This window comes from Salvelinus sp. IW2-2015, unplaced genomic scaffold, assembly GCF_002910315.2.
Source record: "Salvelinus sp. IW2-2015 unplaced genomic scaffold, ASM291031v2 Un_scaffold6019, whole genome shotgun sequence".
NCBI lineage: Eukaryota > Metazoa > Chordata > Actinopteri > Salmoniformes > Salmonidae > Salvelinus > Salvelinus sp. IW2-2015.
This window is the reverse complement of record NW_019947284.1, coordinates 1-21687: the sequence shown is the minus strand read 5'-3', so window position 1 is coordinate 21687 and position 21687 is coordinate 1. Positions and strand designations below refer to the sequence as shown.

Below are 21687 nucleotides of genomic sequence, written 5' to 3'. Positions count from 1 at the left end.
ATGACTGACGACTGGAGGGATAAACAATAACAGATGACTGACTGAGAAGGTTCACTGACAGACAATAACAGAATGGACTGATACTGAGGAAGGTTCACTGACAGACAATAACAGAATGGACTGACTGAGAGAAGGTTCACTGACAGCAATGTAAAGAGGACTGGTGAGGAGGGTTCACTGACAGTACATAACAGATGACTGACTGGACTGAGGGCACGAGTATACGCATGATGCAATGACGACAATGAGACTGACTGGGACAGGGTTCACTGACAGTCAATAACAGATGAGACTGACTGAGGAAGGTTCACTGACAGAACAATAACAGATTGGACTGACTGACTGAGGAAGGGTGGAGAATTCGTATACAATGACCTAAACAATCTCTAACCATGTGGCCGGCAAAGTGGACCAGCGAGCAAAGCAGCATATCAGACCACTAGCCGGGAGACAGAACGCAAGGCCAATAAAACCACTCTGACAGCGGATCCAGCTAACCAGACAAAACGAACTGAATTCAGCAATCAGCTCACCGGCGGAATAAGTAGTAGAAGCGGCAAGAAGACAGGGAATGAGCTGGCTGCTCCCTTCTTGCTGCGGACAACACGACACTCTCGACAAACTGTTCTGCAGGTGTGGTCCAATCTCGGAGCGCACGAGTCATCCTGCAGGAAACGATCCCCGTCTGCTTCAACTTTCTTCACCTTCCTCCAGTCCTTCAGCACAGAGCGGGGGAATCCATCTGGTACCCGGAGGGGACAAGAGAGATGGTTACTATGATATCTAACTACAGAGACATGATCAGTCCTTTAGCACAGAGCGGGGGATGCCATCTGGTACTGGAGGGGACAGAGACATGATCAGTCCTTCAGCACAGAGCGGGGGATCCCATCTGGTACCGGAGGGGACAGACACATGATCAGTCCTTCAGCACAGAGCGGGGATCCCATCTGTAACGGAGGGGAAAACAGAGACATGATCAGCCTTCAGCAAGAGCGGGGGATCACATCTGGTACCGGAGGAAACATAAATAAGGTGACCAGGATGTATGCAGACCTATGTACTGTAACTAGAGGTCTTGTGTATTTCTCTACACCAGAGTTGAGGTCAGTTCAATTTCAACTCATTATGGATATGAAGATAAAACCGTAACGTTGTGACTATAACTACTGTTCCCTGAAGGAGGGAAACATGATACAACATAACGATGGGGAGTCACACTCTCGCCACATTGAATGAAGAACTAAAATCACGCCTGACAAGGCCAATGAAATCCGCGCCTCTCTGAAAGCCCCGCCTTCCACAGGTGACAACCTTGCGGCTTGGATTCATTCCTTCAATTCCGTACCGCTCTTTACCGAGCCCAGAACCAGGCGATGCAGGTTTAGTACCTGGTTTCCCTCCTTCAGGGAACAGTAGTAAGTCATAGAGTTCTGTTCCCTTTCAGTCAGTACAACACTATGGGGACTATGGGGAACAAGAATCCCGCCCCAAGCCGGCGCCAGCGGATACTAAATGAAACGGCCCATGGCTGACCACCCAGACTGAGCTCTGACTAACGACCCTGTCCTGTCCCAGCTGTAAACACACTGTGCACTAGACTGGGAGCAGGGACATCCAGGCGATACAACCTCACAAAAGTCTGTGGATCCTGGACTTCCTGACGGGCCATCCCCAGGTTGTAAGGGTAGGTAACAACACATCTGCCAAGCTGATCCTCAACACGGGGGCCCCTCAGGGGTGCATGCTCAGTCCCTTCCTGTACTCCATGTTTACCCATGACTGCATGGCCAGGCATGACTCCAACTTCATCATTAAGTTTGCTGATGAAACAGCCTGTAGGGAAGAGGTCAGAGACCTGGTCGTGTGGTGCCAGGACAACAACCTCTCCCTCAATGTGATCAAGACAAAAAAGATGACTGTGGACTACAGGAAAAGGAGGACAGAGCACGCCCCCATTCTCATCGACGGGGCTGTAGTGGAGCAGGTTGAGAGCTTCAAGTTCCTTGGTGTCCACCTCACCAACAAACTATCATGGTCCAAACAAACCAAGACAGTCGTGAAGAGGGCCACGACAAAGCCTATTCAATCAAGTTTCAATCAAGTTTATTTTATATAGCCCTTCGTACATCAGCTAATATCTCGAAGTGCTGTACAGACACCCAGCCTAAAACCCCAAACAGCAGCAAGCAAGCAATGCAGGTGTAGAAGCACGGTGTATTCCCCCTCAGGAGACTGAAAAGATTTGGCATGGGTCCTCAGATCCTGAAAAAGTTCTATAGCTGGAAGCTTTTTAGTGTAAGCTAGGTTAGCTAGCCTCTTAGACCGTAGCACGGTCCTTTTAGAATAACCAAGAGCCTTAACGCTACGTGTACGAAACAAGAGAGCTACCGCAGCAACTCCAACGTGGGGAGGCATGAATAGCTAGTAGTAGCTAGCACGCTTCGGCGAGTTAGCCAACCTGGCTAGCACGCTATGCAGAGCTTGTTTAGCTAGCCTGATCTCGAAAGTCCACATACAACCAGATCACTGAGGTGGGACCAGACCTTTCATCGACAAAGTCTGGAAAGAGAGGCAAGCGGTGCCTGACCGAGGCACGCCATCGAAACTCTCCCTTCGAGTACCCTGCCGCAACAGGCGACAGAGCGCAGAGGAGTTGGGTTGTGCGTGGGCAGCTACCGTACGCACCACGGCCAGGCAGACAAGACATTTGCTCTGACCAAAGTCCCAATCAATCCCGCGTCCCGCAACTAGGACTCAGTCGAGGTACGGGCATCCGGGAGAGGAATTCCCTATTGGAAACAGCACGCTTCCTGAATAATGCTACACGATTGTCAAGAGAACATCGCTCAAGCAAATTTAACAATAACTAATTGATTTGTGATTCGGAAAACAAACAAACTTCCACAAACAACGTCCAGAGGGCGAGTTTAGTTGGCGAAACGTCAGATAGTCTGGTGTTCCAGAGTATATACCTCTCCCCTTTAGGAACCAATAACAACAGGTCATATCCACACTGTGTAGGAAACAGAAACTCATCATCATATGGGATATATAATAAGATAAGGCCAGCTAACATATGATGAGCTGAGAGACTGAGTTGACCTTGTTAGAATGCTATTAGAAGTTGAAATCATATTCATTTGAGAGTCTGTGTGTCTGTATGCATGTGTTATTAAAGGGAGACTTTACATACATTTACATAGAAACGCACCAACTTTACATATCCTGTCCAGCACCACAATTGGGGTGGTGCTGGAGTAGATATGTTAATGTTGGGGTGGTGCTGGAGTAGATATGTTAATGTGGTGCTGGAGTAGAATATGTTGATGTTGGGGTGGTGCTGGATTAGATATGTTGATGTTGGGGCGGTGCTGGAGTAGATATGTTAATGTGGTGCTGGAGTAGATATGTTGATGTTGGGGTGGTGCTGGAGTAGATATGTTAATGTGGGGTGGTGCTGGAGTAGATATGTTAATGTTGGGGTGGTGCTGGAGTAGATATGTTTATTGTTGGGGTGGTGCTGGAGTAGATATGTTGATGTTGATGTGGTGCTGGAGTAGATAGTTGATGTTGGGGTGGTGCTGGAGTAGATATGTTAATGTGGTGCTGGAGTAGATATGTTAATGTTGGGTGGTGCTGGAGTAGATATGTTATTGTTGGGGTGGTGCTGGAGTAGATATGTTGATGTTGATGTGGTGCTGGAGTAGATATGTTAATGTGGTGTGGAGTAGATATGTTAATGTTGGGGTGGTGCTGGAGTAGATATGTTGATGTGGTGCTGGAGTAGATATGTTAATGTGGTGCTGGAGTAGATATGTTAATGTTGGGTGGTGCTGGAGTAGATATGTTATTGTTGGGGTGGTGCTGGAGTAGATATGTTAATGTTGGGGTGGTGCTGGAGTAGATATGTTAATGTTGGTGGTGCTGGAGTAGATATGTTGATGTTGGGGGTGTGCTGGAGTAGATATGTTAATGTTGGGGTGGTGCTGGAGTAGATATGTTAATGTGGTGCTGGAGAGGATATGTTATTTGTTGGGTGGTGCTGGAGTAGATATGTTAATGTTGGGGTGGTGCTGGAGTAGATATTGTAATGTGGTGCTGGAGAAGATAGTTGATGTTGGGGTGGTGCTGGAGTAGATATGCTTGATTGGTGCTGGAGTAGATATGTTGGATGTGCTGGAGTAGATATGTTGGAGTGGTGCTGGAGTAGATATGTTAATGTTGGGTGTGCTGGAGTAGATATGTTAATGTTGGGTGGTGCTGGAGTGATTGTAGTGTGCTGGAGTAGATATGTTGGAGTGGTGGCTGGAGTAGATATGTTAATGTTGGGGTGGTGCTGGAGTAGATATGTTTAATGTGGTGCTGAGTAGATATGTTAATGTTGGGTGGTGCTGGAGTAGATATGTTAATGTGGTGCTGGAGTAGATAGTGTTAATGTTGGGGTGTGCTGGAGTAGATATGTTAATGTGGTGCTGGAGTAGATATGTTAATGTTGGGTGGTGCTGGAGTAGATATGTTAATGTGGTGCTGGAGTAGAATGTTAATGTGGGTGGTGCTGGAGTAGATATGTTAATGTTGGGGTGGTGCTGGAGTAGATATGTTAATGTTGGGGTGGTGCTGGAGTAGATATGTTAATGTGGTGCTGAGTAGATATGTTGATGTTGGGGTGGTGCTGGAGAGGATGAATATGAAGTTGAAAATTTTGAAATGTCCCTTTAATGCGAGACTTACTGTTGCTGGACAGTTTCAGCTTGGTCTTCTCCTTGGCGCTCGCAGATCCCGTTGTGTTTCAGCTCCTCATCTCGCTCTCCTCTCCTTTCCTCCTCCGCATGTCGTTCTGTTCTTCTTGTAGGTGGGTTTGGGCTGCCTCTTAGCCTCTGCTTGCTGCTCTCGCTGGCGTCAGAGTCCTCTCCGCTCTCTGAGGCCGAGTCGTGGTCGTACACCCTCTTGCTGCCAGCCGCGTATTCCTGTCCTCGGCGGCCATCTTGTCCTCCTGACCTTTGACCTCTTCTATCTTCATCTCTACATCACTGGAGGTAGAGGCAATCAGAGTGACGGTGCAAGGCTTGATCATCTCCATCTCAGACACAGAGGGCTCACAGTGGTGGTAACAGACTTCGACACAGAGGGGCTCACAGTGGTGGTAACGGGCTTCGACACAGAGGGGCTACAGTGGTGGTAACAGACTTCGACACAGAGGGGCTCACAAGTGGTGGTAACGGACTTCGACACAGAGGGGCTCACAGTGGTGGTAACAGACTTCGACACAGAGGGGCTCACAGTGGTGGTAACGGACTTCGACACAGAGGGGCTCACAGTGGTGGTAACAGACTTCGACACAGAGGGGCTCACAGTGGTGGTAACGGACTTCGACACAGAGGGGGTAACAGACTTCGAACAGGAGGGGCTCACAGTGGTGGTAACAGACTTCGACACAGAGGGGCTCACAGTGGTGGTAACAGACTTCGACACAGAGGGCTCACAGTGGTGGTAACAGACTTCGACACAGAGGGGCTCACAGTGGTGGTAAAAGCTTCGACCAGAGGGGCTCACAGTGGTGGTAACAGACTTCGACACAGAGGGGCTCACAGTGGTGGTAACAGACTTCGACACAGAGGGGCTCACAGTGATAGTAACAGACTTTGACACAGTGGTGGTAACAGACTTATCAGCGTCCTCTGTTTTAATCATAGTGTTCCTGTTCCTGTCCTCCTCTGTTTTAATCATAGTGTTCCTGTTCCTGTCCTCCTCTGTTTTAATCATAGTGTTTATGTTCCTGTCCTCCTCTGAGTGTCTGGTGAGCCAGGCCTTCTTCAGCTTGTGGTAGTTGGGTTGAGATTGGCTCTGGTTCATCTGGGCTGGCTGGCCATTGGGGAGGGGGCCAGGGCTAGCTCCTGCTTGATGTGGTCCTGGGCTTGCTGTGGTTCTGTGGTCCTGGGCGGAGGCCGAGGCAAGGGGAGGTGGAGGGGAGATGTGAAGAGCTCTACTGTTAGATGGCTCAATCAGGCTCTCAGGACCACTACCACTGGAGCTGCTGCTAGGACCTCTGGACTGCTGGGCTGCTGCTGCTAGGGCCTCTGGACTGCTGGAGCTGCTAGGACCTCTGGACTGCTGGGCTGCTGCTGCTAGGGCCTCTGGACTGCTGGAGCTGCTAGGACCTCTGGACTGCTGGGCTGCTGCCAACGCTGCCTTGTGCTTCTTCAGATGGACAAAGCTCCCATAGTAGGACTGGCTGGGGTTGGGAGAGSCCTGGGTGCTGCTGGCCAGGCTGGGCCCAGGGTGCAGGTTGGGGGATGAGGTCTTGGAGGAGCCCCCCTCCTGTTGCTGGAGCTCAGCCCTTGGCCCTAACCCAGGCCCTGAGTGGAAGGCCCTGCCCTGAGGGCCAGAGCTCTCTGTCCTGCTAGCGCTGGAGGTGTTGGSCCCACAGTAGGTTCTCTCTTGTCTTCTACTCAGCACACCGTAGGGAGGCATGTTGGAGACTGCCCTAGTCCCATCACTACTCCTATTGCACACAGAGTTGGCAGCAGCCGAGACAGAGACTGGAAAGGTTCCCTGAGACTGGGACACTCTCATAAAGTTGTTATTGTACTGCTGCAGGCAAGCAGCCTCKTCCAAGTTAGTGTTTGGCAGGATCACCTTCCCTCCAGACTCCCTGTCTCTCTCATAGGCCAGTTTCAGACAGACTGTCTGAGGCCTGCTCCCCGGGAACATCCTCCCCGTCAGAGAGTCCTTGGCCGAGGTCTTGGCGCCTGGCGAGCCTTCGTACGTTATACACGTAGAGGGACGGACGATAACAGACGCCGTGGTGGCCCCAAGCTTCCTGCCGGGGCTCCTCTCAGAATGCCATCCCGGCTTGTCGTGGCCCTGAGGGTCGCCGGCTCGCCACATCTCGGATGAGGTCATCGCTGCCCCGCCCTTACACYCGGCGCTGACCTCCCGTAGCTCGGGCAGAAGGGTGGGCGGTTTCTGCTGCTCAGACACCTTACCGGCCGAGCTGACTGGCTGGATGGGGGTCAGGGTGGGAGGAGACAACCGGCCGCAGCCCGCCTCCTTCCTGTCCAGCGTCTGCTGGATAGGAGGGTGGAACACGGGGGCACGGTGCAGGGCTGGCATACACCTTAGCTGGGCCAGGGTCTGGCTCTGGGTCTGACAGTGGCTCTGGGTCTGGCTCTGGGTCTGACTCTGGGTCTGACAGTGGCTCTGGGTCTGGCTCTGGGTCTGACAGTGGCTCTGGGTCTGGCTCTGGGTCTGACAGTGGCTCTGGGTCTGACAGTGGCTCTGGGTCTGGCTCTGACTGGAGGAAGGGGAGAGGTCTGGACTAACAGGGCTGACTATGGTACTGAGACGATACCTCTGCATGTTGGATAGGCTTACCTGCTGGTTCAGCTGCTCTGATATCTTCCCTAGCAGACCCTCCCCATCAGCCTGGTGTTTGATGAGAGGAGGGGGTTTGSACTTGGAGCTGAACGCTGCCCCTCCTCCCAGAGAGAGACCAGAGACTGCTGCTGAGTCCTGCTCCCTGTTCACCTTCTCAAAGTAGGAGTTGAACTCTTTAGAGGGGTAGAGACGAGGCGGCTCGTTGACCACACTGTTGGACAAGGTAGTGAAGTAGTTACTCGGGGGGAGACTGTGCTGGGACGCGGCCTGCTGTTTAAACTGATACAGGTCTGCTGCAGGGTGCTCCGTTTCCTTCTCCTGATGGAGACGCTGGGGGTGGGGGAGCGAGGGGATCCGGGGATAGGGATTAGGCTCCCTGTCGGTATCACTGGACCGGATCTTAGCGGTGAAGGGGGCCACCTCGATGCTCTCCTGGAGGATCCGTCTGTTCTCCTCCTTATACTTACTGGCCCGGTCCCTCTGCCCTGCTTCCTGCTGCTGCTGGACCATCCTCTGCTGCAGTTGTTTATTATGGGCCTCCAGGTAGAGTTGGTGCAGGTGACTGTCTTTCCCGGTCGGAGTGCTGCTGCAGTCCTGCTCCTGCTTCAGGTGGGCCAGAGTGATGGTTCTGATGGGGTCCACAAAACCCTTCAAATCCCTGAGGAGAGAAATAAATAACATTCAACTACAGACCAGACAGGAAGTCATAAGCTCAAACGGCATACTATTCCAACACAGAGCCCTGGTCAACAGTAGTTATTTTTGATACTGTCACAAAGCAAACTAAAAAGCAGCATTCCTCAAGTGAGGATGGCTTTCACTTCAGCAATAATAAATTCATGAACTTCTTTGAGGAAAAGATCATTAGAAAGCAAATTACGGACTCCTCTTTAAATCTGCGTATTCCTCCAAAGCTCAGTTGTCCTGTGTCTTCACAACTCTGCCAGGACCTAGGATCAAGAGAGACACTCAAGTGTTTTAGTACTATATCTCTTGACACAATGATGAAAATAATCATGGCCTCTAAACCTTCAAGCTGCATACTGGACCCTATTCCAACTAAACTACTGAAAGAGCTGCTTCATGTGCTTGGCCCTCCTATGTTGAACATAATAAACGGCTCTCTATCCACCGGATGTGTACCAAACTCACTAAAAGTGGCAGAAATAAAGCCTCTCTTGAAAAAGCCAAACCTTGACCCAGAAAATATGAAAAACGAATCGGCCTATATCGAATCTTCCATTCCTCTCAAAAATATTTGAAAAAGCTGTTGCGCAGCAACTCACTGCCTTCCTGAAGACAAACAATGTATACGAAATGCTTCAGTCTGGTTTTAGACCCCATCATAGCACTGAGACTGCACTCGTGAAGGTGGTAAATGACCTTTTAATGGCGTCAGACAGAGGCTCTGCATCTGTCCTCGTGCTACTAGACCTTAGTGCTGCCTTTGATACCATCGATCACAACATTCTTTTGGAGAGACTGGAAAGCTAAATTGGTCTACACGGACAAGTTCTGGCCTGGTTTAAATCTTATCTGTCGGAAAGATATCAGTTTGTCTCTGTGGATGGTTTGTCCTGTGACAATCAACTGTAGCATTTTGGTGTTCCTCAAGGTTCCATTTTCAGGACCACTTATTGTTTTCACTATATATATATTTACCTCCTTGTGATGTCATGTCGAACAATACAGATGTTAACTGTTCACTGCTATGCGGATGACACCAAGCTGTACATTTCAATGAAAACATGGTGAAGCCCCAGAGTTGCCGCTCGCCTAGAAGCTGTGTTTTCAGACCCTAAGGAAAGTGGATGGCTGAAAATCGTTCTACACATTTTTAAACTCGGACAAAAAGAGATGCTTGTTCTAGGTCCCGCAAGAACTAAAGAGATCTTCTGTTAAATCTGACAATTCAATCTTGATGGTTGTAAAGTCGTCTAAATAAAACTGAAAGACCTCGCGTTAACTCTGGACCCTGAGATTCTCTCTTTTGACGAACATATCAAGACTGTTTCACGGACGGCTTTTTTTGCGCATCTACCGTAACATTGCAAAAATTCAGAAATTTTCTGTCCCAACAAATGGACGCAGAAGAAATTAATAGCCATGCTTTTTGTTACTTCTAGGTTAAACTACTCAATGCCCTCTAACTTTCCGGCTAACCGCGATAAAGCACTAAATTAACTTTCAGTTAGTGCTAAATACGGCTGCTAGAATCCTGACTTAGAACCGCAAAAATGTGATCATATTACTCCAGTGCTAGCTCCCACACTGGCTTTCTGTTAAGGCAAGGGTTGATTTCAAGGTTTTACTGTTAACCTACAAAGGCATTAACATGGCTTGCCTCTACCTATCTTTTTCGAGTTTTGGGGTCCTGCCGTACATACCGTACACGTAGGCTACGGTCACAAGACGCAGGCATAATAGCGACAGAACCAGCCCTAGTAGGAATAACTAGGACATGGTGGTATAAGCAAGAACAGCCCTGCAGTAGGAATCACTAGGACATGGTGTATAACAGCAGAACATTGGCTCTCAGTAGGAATAATAGGACATGGTGTATAACAGCAGAACAGCCCTCAGTAGGAATAACTAGGACATGGTGTATAATGCAGAACAGCCTCAGTAGGAATAACTGAGTCTGGTGTATACAGCAGAACAGCCTGCAGTAGGATAACTAGGCATGGTGTATACACAGCAGAACATTGCCTCAGTTGGATAACTAGGACATGTGTATAATAGCAGAACAGCCTCAGTAGGAATAACTAGGACATGGTGTATAACAGCAGAAGCAGCTCAGTAGGAATAACTAGGACATGGTGTATAACAGCAGACAGCCCTCAGTAGGAATAACTAGACATGGTGTATAATAGTCAGAACAGCCTCAGTAGGAATAACTAGGACATGGTGTATAGCAGCAGAACAGCTCAGTGGAATAACTAGGACATGGTGTATAACAGCAGAACCTTGGCCTCAGTTGGATAACTAGGACATGGTGTATAATAGCAAAGAACAGCCCTCAGTAGGAATACCTAGGGACATGGTGTATAACAGCAGAAAGCCCTCAGTAAAAAAGGAATAACTAGGACATGGTGTATAGTGCAGAACAGCCCTCAGTGGAAATAACTAGGAAATGGTGTATAACAGCAGAACCAGCCTCAGTGTGTGTCTACTGTGAAGTGGTGAGTGAGTGAGTGAGGTGAGTGAGTGAGTGAGTGAGTGAGTGAGTGAGTGAGTGTGGTGTGTGTGTGTGAGAGTATGTTACTGTGGAGGTGTGTGTGTATGTTCTACTGTGAGAGTGTGTGTGTGTGTAGTGTTTCTAGCTGTGAGTGTGTAAGCGGCTGGAATTGAACAAGACTCCTCCTTGTGAAAGTCTCAGCGGTCTTGGCCGGGGGGGGCTGGCGTGGGGGTTGTCTTTGATGAGCCGGTGGGGGTCCGAGCGGTGTGGTTCTGACGGTTGGGATGGGGGTCGGCGGGAGGGTTCGGCGCTGGTGGTGGAGCGGGAACCGGGACGTGGCTAAGTGGTCAGGCTTGTCAGAGGAGGGACAGGGAGCGCGGGTGGGTGGTAGGTCCAAAGGACTGGGCGTGTTCTTGGTACACAACCACCAGAGAGCCAGACAGGGTCAGTGCCTAAAAAACAACAACCCAGAGAGAACAGACAGGGTAGAACCAGAGAGGACAGCAGAGGGTCAGCCCCTGTTTCAACTGACAAATGATGATAGTTTGCTATGCTAGCAAGCAATAAGTTGTTTAAACTGGCAAAATGATCATAGTTACATATGCTAAGCAGCTAGCAGTTTAAAACTGACCAACATGATAAAGTTGCTAATGGCTACAGCAAGCGTTAATGCAACTGTGTTGCACAGCACTAGCTTACGACACATGATCACAGTTGTATGCTACAATGAGCTAGCTTGTTTAAACTGACAACATGCTATAGTTGCTATGCTACAGCGCTGTTTAAACTGACAACATGATCATAGTTGCTATGCTAGCAGCACGCTAGCTGTTTTTAATGCAACATGATATAGTTGCCTATGCTAAAGCAGCCTAGCTGTTTATGACAATCATTGGCTATGCACATGAGTAAGCTGTGCTACCTTCAGTGCAGCTACAGCAGCTAACTGGTCTAAACTGGCACATGGTCTAGTTGCTATGCTACAGCAGCTAGCTGTTTTAAACTGACGGCATGATCATAGTTTGCTATGCTAAGAGCTAGCTGTTTAAACTGGCAACATGATCATAGTTGCTATGCTACAGCAGCTAGCTGTTTGAACTGGCAAAAATGAATCCAGCAGTTGCTATGCTACAGCAGCTAGCTGTTTAAACTGGCAACATGATTACAGTTGGCTATGCTACAGAGCTAGGCTGAATTAAACTGACAACATGATCATAGTTGCTATGGCTCAGCACTAGCTGTTTAACTGGCAATGATTACAGTTTCTATGCTACAGAGCTAACTGTTTACTGGCAACATGATCATAGTTGTATGCTACAGCAGCTAGTGTGTTTAAACTGGCAATGATTAGCAGTTTACGCTATGGCTAAGCAGCTAGCTGTTTAACTGACAACTGTCATAGTTGCTATGCTACAGCAACTAGCTTGTATTAAACTGGGCAACTGATTACAGTTGCTAATGCTACAGCAGCTAACTTGTTTAAATGGCAACATGATCATAGTTGCTAGCTACAGCAGCTAGCTGTTTAAACTGCCAAAATTGATCAAAGTTGCTATGCTACAGAGCTAGTTTTAAACTGGCAACATGATCATAGTTTGCTATAGCTACAGCAGCTAGCTGTTTAAACGGCAATATGATGCACCAGTTGCTATAGCCTACAGCAGCTAGCTGTTTTAAACCTGGGCAATCATGATCACAGTTGCTATGCTGCAGCCAGTAGCTGTTTAAACTGGCAACATGATCATAGGTTGCCTATGCTATCGGCAGCTAGCTGTTTGAAGCTGGCAACATGATCACAGTTGCTATGGCTCAGTGCAGCTATCTGTCTAAACTGGCAACATGATCAAAGTTGCATAATGCTAGCAGTAGCTAGCTGTTTAAACTGGCACATGATCACAGTTGCTATGCTACAAGCAGCTAGCTGTTTAACCACTGGAACATGATTCACAGTAGCTTGCTACAGCAGCTAGCTTTTAAAACTGGCAACATGGTCATAGTTTGCTATGCTACGCAGTAGCTGTTTAAACTGACAAATGATCATAGTTTGCTATGCCTACACGCAGCTAGCTGTTTTAAACTGGCAACATGATCATGTTGCTATGCTCAGCAGCTAGCTGTTTGAACTGAGTCCAAATGATCAAGTTGCTATGCCTACAGCAGCTAGCTGTTTAAAGCTGGCAAATGATTACAGGTTGCTTGCTACAGCAGCTAGCTGTTTAAACTGGACAACATGATCAAGTTGCTATTGTACAGCAACTAGGCTAGGTTAAACTGGCAAACATGATTACAGTTGCTATGCTACAGCAGCTAACTGTTTTAACTGGCAACATGCATATAGTTGTATGCTAGAGATGCTGTAAAACGACCATGTTTGCACAGCGTAGCTGTTTAACTGCAACATAATACCTGAGTTGCTATGCAATACAGGCAGCTAGCTGTTTTAAACTGGCACTGATCATAACAGTTTGCTATGCTACAGCAGTAGCTGTTTAACTGGCAACGATGATCATAGTTTGCTATCTACAGCAGCTAGCTGTTTAAACTGGCAAATGATCAAGTTGGCTATGCTAGACAGCAGTAGCGTTTAAACTGGAACATGATCATCAGTTTGTATGCTACAGCAGTAGCTGTTTAAACTGGCACTGATCATAGTTGCTATTAGCGTGACAGGCAGCTAGCTGTTTAAACTGCAAAGAGTTTCAGCGAAAGCATGCTGTAACTGGCACATGTCATGCCTATGGCTACAAGGCGCTGCTGTTTAAACTGGGAACATGAATACGTTGCTATTGCTACAGCAGCTAGCTGTTTAAAGTGGCAACTGTCATAGTTGCTATGGCTACAGCAGCTAGCTGTTTAAACTGGAACATGATCATAGTTGCTATGCTAGCAGGAGCTAGCTGTTTAAAATCTGACAACATGATTGCAGTTGCTCATGCTACAGAGCTTACGGTTTAAACTGGCACATGATACGTTGAGTTGCTATGCTACAGCAGCTAGCTGTTTAAACTGGCAACATGATCACAGTTGCTATGCTACAGTTGCTAGGTTGAAGTCATAATAGAAGAATAGAWTGTGGGTGTTTGGTACTCACCCTCCTCATGTTGGTCTCAGAGTTGACAGTGTTTTCGGGGTGCACCCACTTGGACCCGGGCAGGTTGAGTCCTGGGGGATAGGAGCGGGTCTTATTGGGGTACTGCCAGATGATTGGGTACAGACCCAGCTGGTTGTATGAGGCTGACGTGTGGCTGTGTGTCTGGGGCTGAGAGACAGGGTGGTGATGGGCTAGTCCCAGGTGCCCCAGCCCTGAGGAGTCTAGTCGGGGATGACCCCCCAGCAGGGGGCCTGGAGGCAGGCCAGAGAGCACCCCGGAGAGGAGGTGGTGGTGGGAGGAGGGCAGGAGGTGGGAGGTGTGGTGGTGGGTGGAAGAGGGGGTGAGGCAGGAGGCGTGYGAGGAGGCGTGGAGGGGGTGGAGCTGGGGGTGCAGATAGGACACGCGGTTGGACTCCTGGTTGGGACGGACAAGCGCAGGGTCCCGGTACACMGTGAAATGCTCATTCTTATCGATGATTAGCGGGCTCTTAGTGCAAGACCCTGGCGACTCAGTCCCTCGGGCCAGGACGGGCTTAAAGCTGGAGCGAGGGGGGTTGTCCGGGTAACGGCCTTTATGCTTGGACACCTCTGGGGAGGTGAGGGGTTTGGGTTTAGACCCAGTCTCCAGAAAACTCTGTGTTTTAGACTTGATGATGTCAGGGGAGCAGAGGGCCTTAGGCTTCAGGGCCTCTGGGGAGGGGAGGGGCTTGGGGACATCAGGGGAGGGGCTTAGCTTGTACGACTTCCTGGCCTCGTCAGCCAATGAGGCGTTCTTAAAGCAGGGCAACATGGAGGAATATAGCTGCTTCTCTCTCTCTACTACAGCAGCAGACTCACTGACTGATGCTATAGGTCTGATCACCACTGAATGGACTAACTCCATCTTACTGCCCAGGCTGCCAACTATGTGCTGCTTTACCTCTGGCTTCCTACACACTGAGGGAGGCTGGTTCCTAAGGTCACACTCTGACACTGAGGCTGGTTCTAAGGTCCACTCTGACACTGAGGGAGGCCGGTTCCTAAGGTCACACTCTGACACTGAGGGATCTGGTTCCTAAGGTCACCTCTGACACTGAGGGAGTCCGGTTCATAAGGTCACACTCTGACACTGAGGGAGTCTGATTCCTAAGGTACACTCTGACACTGAGGGAGGATGGTTCCTAAGGTCAACACTCTGACACTGAGGGAGTCTGGTTCCTAAGGTCACACTCTGACACTGAGGAGGATGGTTCTAAGGTCACACTCTGCACTGAGGGAGTCCGGTTCTTAAGGTCACACTCTGACACTGAGGGAGTCCGGTTCCTAAGGTCACACTCCGAGGGGCTCTTACGAAGGGGGGAGGGGGGGCCAAAGAGGGGTTTAGCACCAATGTCTGCTGGCTCAGAGAGGTAGGAGGACCTCAGATGGATTCTGGGGAGGCCAGCAGGGCGAAGACGGCCTCAGAGTTCCCGGTGAGCCATGTGTGCATTAGCGTCCTCTGCTGTGATGTCGATTATATACTGAGAGAGAGTCTGGGTCCTGGAGACACCTCAGAGCTGGAGTACTGGTCCTTGGACTGAGGATGGGTCTGGGAGACCACCTCAGAGCTGGAGTACTGGTCCTTGGACTGAGGATGGGTCTGGGAGACCCCTCAGAGCTGGAGTTACTGGTCCTTGGACTGAGGATGGGTCTGGGAGACCCTCAGAGCTGGAGTACTGGTCCTTGGACTGAGGATGGGTCTGGGAGACCACCTCAGAGCTGGAGTACTGGTCCTTGGACTGAGGATGTGTCTGGCAGAGGGCTTTCATAGTGCTGTTGTTCTCCATGATGCTCTCCCCTTGGCCCTCAGAGGGGCAGAGCCCTGGGAGGAGGACAGGGGAGGGCGGGGCCTGGCGCTGTTGCAGTGGAGACCGTTCCCCCTGTTGCTGAGGTTGTCGCAGGGATGACCTCTGCTCCCTGTCGGCCGCCTTCTGAAGCTCCTCACCCCAGGGGGAGAGACTTCCTGTCAGAGCAGACTCCTTCCCAGTCTTACAACTCTGGCTCTTGTGCCCCTCCTGGACGGTCTTTCCTTTTAMCTCCTCCTCTGAGTTCTGCTCTGAGGAAGYGGAGGAGTCTGCCGTCCTGGTTCTCTTGGTAGACGTCTCAGAGTCACTGCTCTCAGAGAAGTCAGACCTCACTATAGTCTCGCTTCTCAGTCTTTTCAAACCTGATTCCTTCTCCTCTTCCTCCTCCGCTTTCCTCCGCTTGTTCACAGCCACCTGCTTGCTGCTCGTACTTTTAAACAAGTCTGGAGAGATGAATCAGAGGAGAATATATTTGAAGACTAAATGACAAGCAGCAGAATGTACAGTACACAGCATCAGTCCTAGACCGCGTTCCAAATGGAACCCTATTCCTGACATAGTGCACTATGAGCCCTGGTCTGAAGTAGTGCACTATGAGCCCTGGTCTGAAGTAGTGCACTATGAGCCCTGGTCTGAAGTAGTGCACTAGGAGCCCTGGTCTGAAGTAGTGCACTAGGAGCCCTGGTCTGAAGTAGTGCACTAGGAGCCCTGGTCTGAAGTAGTGCACTACCCATGAGCCCTGGTCTGAAGTAGTGCACTATACAGTGGCTTGTGAAAGTATTCACCCCCCTTGGCATTTTTCCTATTTTGTTGCCTTACAACCTGGAATAAAAATAGATTTTTGGTGGGTTGGTATCATTTGATTTACACAACACGCCTACCACTTTGAAAACGCAAAATATTTTTTATTATGAAACGAGCAAGAAATAAGACAAAAAAACAGAAAACTTGAGCGTGCATAACTATTCACTCCCCCAAAGTCAATACTTTGTAGAGACACCTTTTGTAGCAATTACAGCTGCAAGTCTCTTGGGATATGTCTCCATAAGCTTGGCACATCTAGCCACTTTGATTTTTGCCCATTCTTCAAGGCAAAACTGCTCCAGCTCCTTCAAGTTGGATGGGTTCTGCTGGTGTACAGCAATCTTTAAGCCACACCACAGATTCTCAATTGGATTGAGGTCTGGACTTTGACTAGGCCATTCCAAGACATTTAGATGTTTCCCCATAAACCACTCGAGTGTTGCTTTAGCAGTATGCTTAGGATCATTGTCCTGCTGGAAGGTGAACCTCCGTCCCAGTCTCAAATCTCTGGAAGACTGAAACAGGTTTCCCTCAAGAATTTGTATTTAGCGCCATCCATCATTCCTTCAATTCTGACCAGTTTCCCAGTCCCTGCCGATGAAAAACATTCCCACAGCATGATGCTGCCACCACCATGCTTCACTTGGGATGGGTGTTCTCCGGGTGATGAGAGGTGTTGGGTTTGCGCCAGACATAGCGTTCCTTGGGCCAAAAAGCTACATTTTAGTCTCATCTGACCAGAGTACCTTCTTCCATATGTTTGGGCAGTCTCCCACATGCTTTTTGGCGAACACTTTAAGCAATGGGTTTTTTCTGGCCACTCTTCCGAAAAAGCCCAGCTCTGTGGAGTGTACGGCTTAAAGTGGTCCTATGGACAGATACTCCAATCTCTGCTGTGGAGGTTTGCAGTTCCTTCAGGGTTATCTTTGGTCTGATTAATGCCATCCTTGCCTGGTCCGTGAGATTTGGTGGAAGCCCTCTCTTGGCAGGTTTGTTGCGGTGCCATATTCTTTCCATTTTCTAATAATGCATTTAATGGTGCTCCGTGGGATGTTCAAAGATTCATATATTTAAAAAAAACAACCCTGATCTGTACTTCTCCACAACTTTGTCCCTGACCTGTTTGGAGAGCTCCTTGGTCTTCATAGCGCTGCTTGATGGTGGTCCCCTTGCTTAGTGTGTTGCAGACCCTGGGCCTTTCAGAACAGGTGTAAATATAGTTAGATCATGTGACAGATGAGGGACTAAGACTCCCAGAGCAGAGACTAAGGCTCCCAAGCAGAGACTAATGCTCCCTAGAGTATCGACTAATGCTCCCTAGAGTATCGACTAATGCTCCAGAGAATCGACTAATGCTCCCAGAGCAGGGAGTAAAGCTCCCAGAGCAGGGTAATGCTCCCAGAGCAGGAGTTAATGCTCCAGAGCAGGGAGTAATGCTCCAGAGCAGGAGTAATGCTCCCGAGCAGGATAATGCTCCCAGAGCAGGAGAGTAATGCTCCCAGAGCAGGGAGTAATGCCCCAGAGCAGGGAGTTATGCTCCCAGAGCAGGGATATGCTCCTAGAGCAGAGTTATGCTCCTAAGCAGGGAGTTATGCTCCTAGAGGCAGGGAGTTATGCTTCTAGAGCAGGGAGTTTGCTCCTTAGAGGCAGGGAGTTATGCTCCTTAGAGCAGGGGTTATGCTCCTTAGAAGCAGGGAGTTATGCTCCTTAGAGCAGGGAGTTATGCTCCTTAGAGCAGGGAGTTATGCTCCTTAGAGCAGGGAGTTATGCTCTTAGAGCAGGGAGTTATCTCCTTAGAGCAGGAGTTATGCTCCTTAGAGCAGGAGTTATGCTCCTTAGGCAGGAGTTATGCTCCTTAGAGCAGGGAGTTATGCTCTAGAGCAGAGTTATGCTCCTAGAGCAGGAGTTATGCTCCTAGAGCAGGGAGTTATGCTCCGAGAGCAGGATTATGCTCCTAGAGCAGAGTTAAGAGCAGGAGTTATGCTCCTAGAGCAGGAGTTAGCTCCTAGAGCAGGGAGTTATGCTCCTAGACAGGGAGTTATGCTCCTAGAGCAGGAGTTATGCTCCTAGAGCAGGGATTATGCTCCTAGAGCAGGGATTATGCCCTAGAGCAGGGAGTATGCTCCTAGAGCAGGGAGTTATGCTCCTAAGACAGGGAGTTATGCTCCTAGAGCAGGAGTTATGCTTCTAGAGCAGTAGTATGCTCCTAGAGCAGTGAGTTATGCTCCTAGAGCAAGTGAGTTATGCTCCTAGAGCAGTGGTTATGCTCCTAGAGCAGTGAGATTATGCTCCTAGAGCAGAGTAATGCTCCTAGAGAATGCTCCTAGAGCAGGAGAACCAAATGAACTCTTTGGCCTGAAGCCAAGCATCACGTCTGGAGGAAACATGGCACCATCCCTACGATGAAGCATGGTGGCAGCATCATGCTGTGGGGGATGTTTTTCAGCGGCAGGACTGGGAGACTAGTCAGGATCGAGGGAAAGATGAACGGAGCAAAGTACAGAGATATCCTTGATGAAAACCTGTTCCAGAGCGCTCAGGACCTCAGACTGCGGCGAAGGGTTACCTTCCAACAGGACAACGCAGGAGTGGTTCGGGACAAGTTTCTGAATGTCCTCGAGTGGCCCAGCCAGAACCCGGACTTGAACCTGATTGAACATCTTTGGAGAGACCTGAAAATAGCTGTGCAGCAACACTCCCCATCCAACCTGACAGAGCTTGAGAGATCTGCAGAGAAGAATGGGGGAAACTCCCCAAATACAGTGTGCCAAGCTTGTAGCGTCATACCCAAGAAGACTTGATGCTGTAATCGCTGGTGCTTCAACAAAGTACTGAGTAAAGGGTCTGAATACTGATGTAAATTTCATATTTCTTTTATTAGAAAACATTTCTAAAAACCTGTTTTTGCTTTGTCATTGTGTGTAGATGATGAGGACATTTGATCAATTTAGAATAAGGCTGTAACAATCAACATGTTAAGAAGTCATGGGTCTGAATGCTTTCCCAGCAGTGTCCTGCCAAAAGCTTCCCAAGCAGTGTCCTGCTAAAGCTTTCCCAAGGCAGTGTCCTGCTAAAGCTTTCCCAAGGCAGTGTCTGCTAAAGCTTTCCCAAAGCAGTGTCCTGCTAAAGCTTTCCCAGGCAGTGTCCTGCCAAAGCTTTCCCAAAGCAGTGTCTGCTGAGGCTTTCCCAAGGCAGTGTCCTGCTAAAGCTTTCCCAAAGCAGTGTCCTGCTAAAGCTTTCCCAAGGGCAGTGTCCTGCAAGCTTCCCAAGCAGTGTCCTCTAAGTCCAGCATGCTGCAAAGCTTTCCCAAGGCAGTGTCCTGCTAAAGCTTTTCCAAGGCAGTGTCCTGAAAAGCTTTCCCAAGGCAGTGTCCTGATAAAGCTTTCCCAAGCAGTGTCCTGATAAAGCTTTCCCAAGGCAGTGTCCTGCTAATGCTTTCCCAAGCAGTGTCCTGCTAATGCTTTCCAAGGCAGTGTCCTGCTAATGCTTTCCCAAGGCAGTGTTCCTGCTAATGCTTTCCCAAGGCAGTGTCCTGATAAAGCTTTCCCGAGGCAGTGTCCTGATAAAGCTTTCCAAGCGTGTCCTGCTAAAGCTTTCCCAAGGCAGTGTCCTGCTAAAGCTTTCCCAAGCAGTGTCCTTGCTGAGGCCTCCCAAGGCAGGTCCTGCTAAAGCTTTCCCAAGCATGTCCTGCTAAAGCTTTCCCAAGGCAGTGTCCTGCTGAGGCCTCCCAAGGCAGTGTCCTGCTAAAGCTTTCCCAAGCAGTGTCCTGCTAAAGCTTTCCCAGCAGTGTCCTGCTAAAGCTTTCCAAGGCAGTGTCCTGCTAAAGCTTTCCCAGCAGTGTGCTGATAAAGCTTTCCCAAGCAGGCCTGAAGCTTTCCGGCAGTGTCCTGCTAAAGCTTCCCGAGGCAGTGTCCTGATAAAGCTTTCCCCGAGCAGTGTCCTGATAAAGCTTTCAGAGCTCTACTCATCTCAGGTCAATGGAACAGCTTGACCACACAGTACATGAAGTAAAAACAGGTGAAATTCCTCTAGCGTCCATGATCTCCTCACCTCTGTTTGTATCTTCACCATCATAACACTCCTCATCATCCTCACCTCCTCTCCTGCTCTCTGTTACTGTCCACGTTGTCTCCCTTGGCGTCATCATCAGGACACTGCTGTCAGATCCCTTCCTCCTGAGAGGCGAGGGCCGGTGTCGCTGCAGCGGCTGTTCCTGCAAGGGAGTGCTGCGCTGGGCCTGCTGGCTCTGGGACCCGCCCTGACCTTGACCCTGCTGCTGCTGGGTGGTGACCCCTGACCCCTGCTTCACCGCCCCGCCTGAGGAGTTCATGACTGGTCTGGGCTGTTGGCTTGGGCGCGGGTGTAGTGACCCTGTAGAGGATGACGAGAGAGGGACAGACACACCGAGAGGGTGTTGGTTAGTGACAGGAGGACAGAGAGGACAGACACACCAAGGATTGTTGTTTAGTGACAGGAGGACAGAGAGAGGACAGACACACCAAGGATGGTGTTGGTTAGTACAGAAGACAGAGAGAGGACAGACACACCAAGGATGGTGTGGTTAGTGACAGGAGGACAGAGAGAGGACAGACACACCGAGGATGGTGTTGGTTAGTGACAGGAGGACAGAGAGACCAAGGATGGTGTTGGTTAGTGACAGGAGGATAGAGAGAGGACAAACACACAAGGATGGTGTGGTTAGTGACAGGAGACAGACACCACGAGGATGGTGTTGGATAGTGACAGGAGGACAGAGAGAGGACAGACACACCAAGGATGGTGTTGGTTAGTAACAGGGGGACAGAGAGAGGACAGACACACCAAGGATGGTGTTTGGTTAGTAACAGGGAGGACAGAGAGAGGACAGACACACCAAGGATGGTGTTGGTTAGTGACAGGAGGATAGAGAGAGGACAGACACACCAAGGATGGTGTTGGTTAGTGACAGGAGACAGAGAGAGGACAGACACACCGAGGATGGTGTTGTTTAGTGACAGAGGACAGAAAGAGACAGACCACCAAGGATGGTGTGTTAGTGACAGGAGAGTAGAAAGAGGACAGACACACCAGGATGGGTTGTTTAGTGACAGGAGGACAGAGAGAGAACAGACACACCAAGGATGGTGTTGTTTAGTGACACAGAGGACAGACACACCGAGATGGTGTTGGTTAGTGACAGAGGACAGAGAAGGACAGACACACCAAGGATGGTGTTGTTTATGACAGGAGGACAGAGAGAGGACAGACACACCAAGGATGGTGTTGTTTAGTGACAGGAGGACAGAGAGAGGACAGACACACCGAGGATTGTTATAGTGAAGACAGACACACCAAGGATGGTGTTGGTTAGTGACAGGAGGACAGAGAGACCAAGGATGGTGTTGGTTAGTGACAGGAGGATAGAGAGAGGAC

The 21687-nt window shown here is 49.5% G+C and overlaps 1 protein-coding gene across 1 annotated transcript; it reads right to left on the bottom strand.

Annotated features, from left to right (window-relative positions):
* Positions 1–529: 529 nt before the first annotated feature.
* Positions 530–20646, bottom strand: jmjd1cb (jumonji domain containing 1Cb; the record flags this gene model as incomplete). The annotated part of the gene is given in 16 exon segments (XM_070442108.1): positions 530–584; positions 586–742; positions 4735–4845; positions 4848–4880; positions 4883–4960; positions 4963–5102; positions 5105–8038; positions 8265–8419; positions 10739–10897; positions 13650–14612; positions 14713–14783; positions 14820–14858; positions 14892–15086; positions 15276–15914; positions 20326–20619; positions 20622–20646. Coding segments are annotated over 16 exon segments (6048 nt in total), but the record flags the coding sequence as incomplete, so codon positions are not given.
* Positions 20647–21687: the final 1041 nt, after the last annotated feature.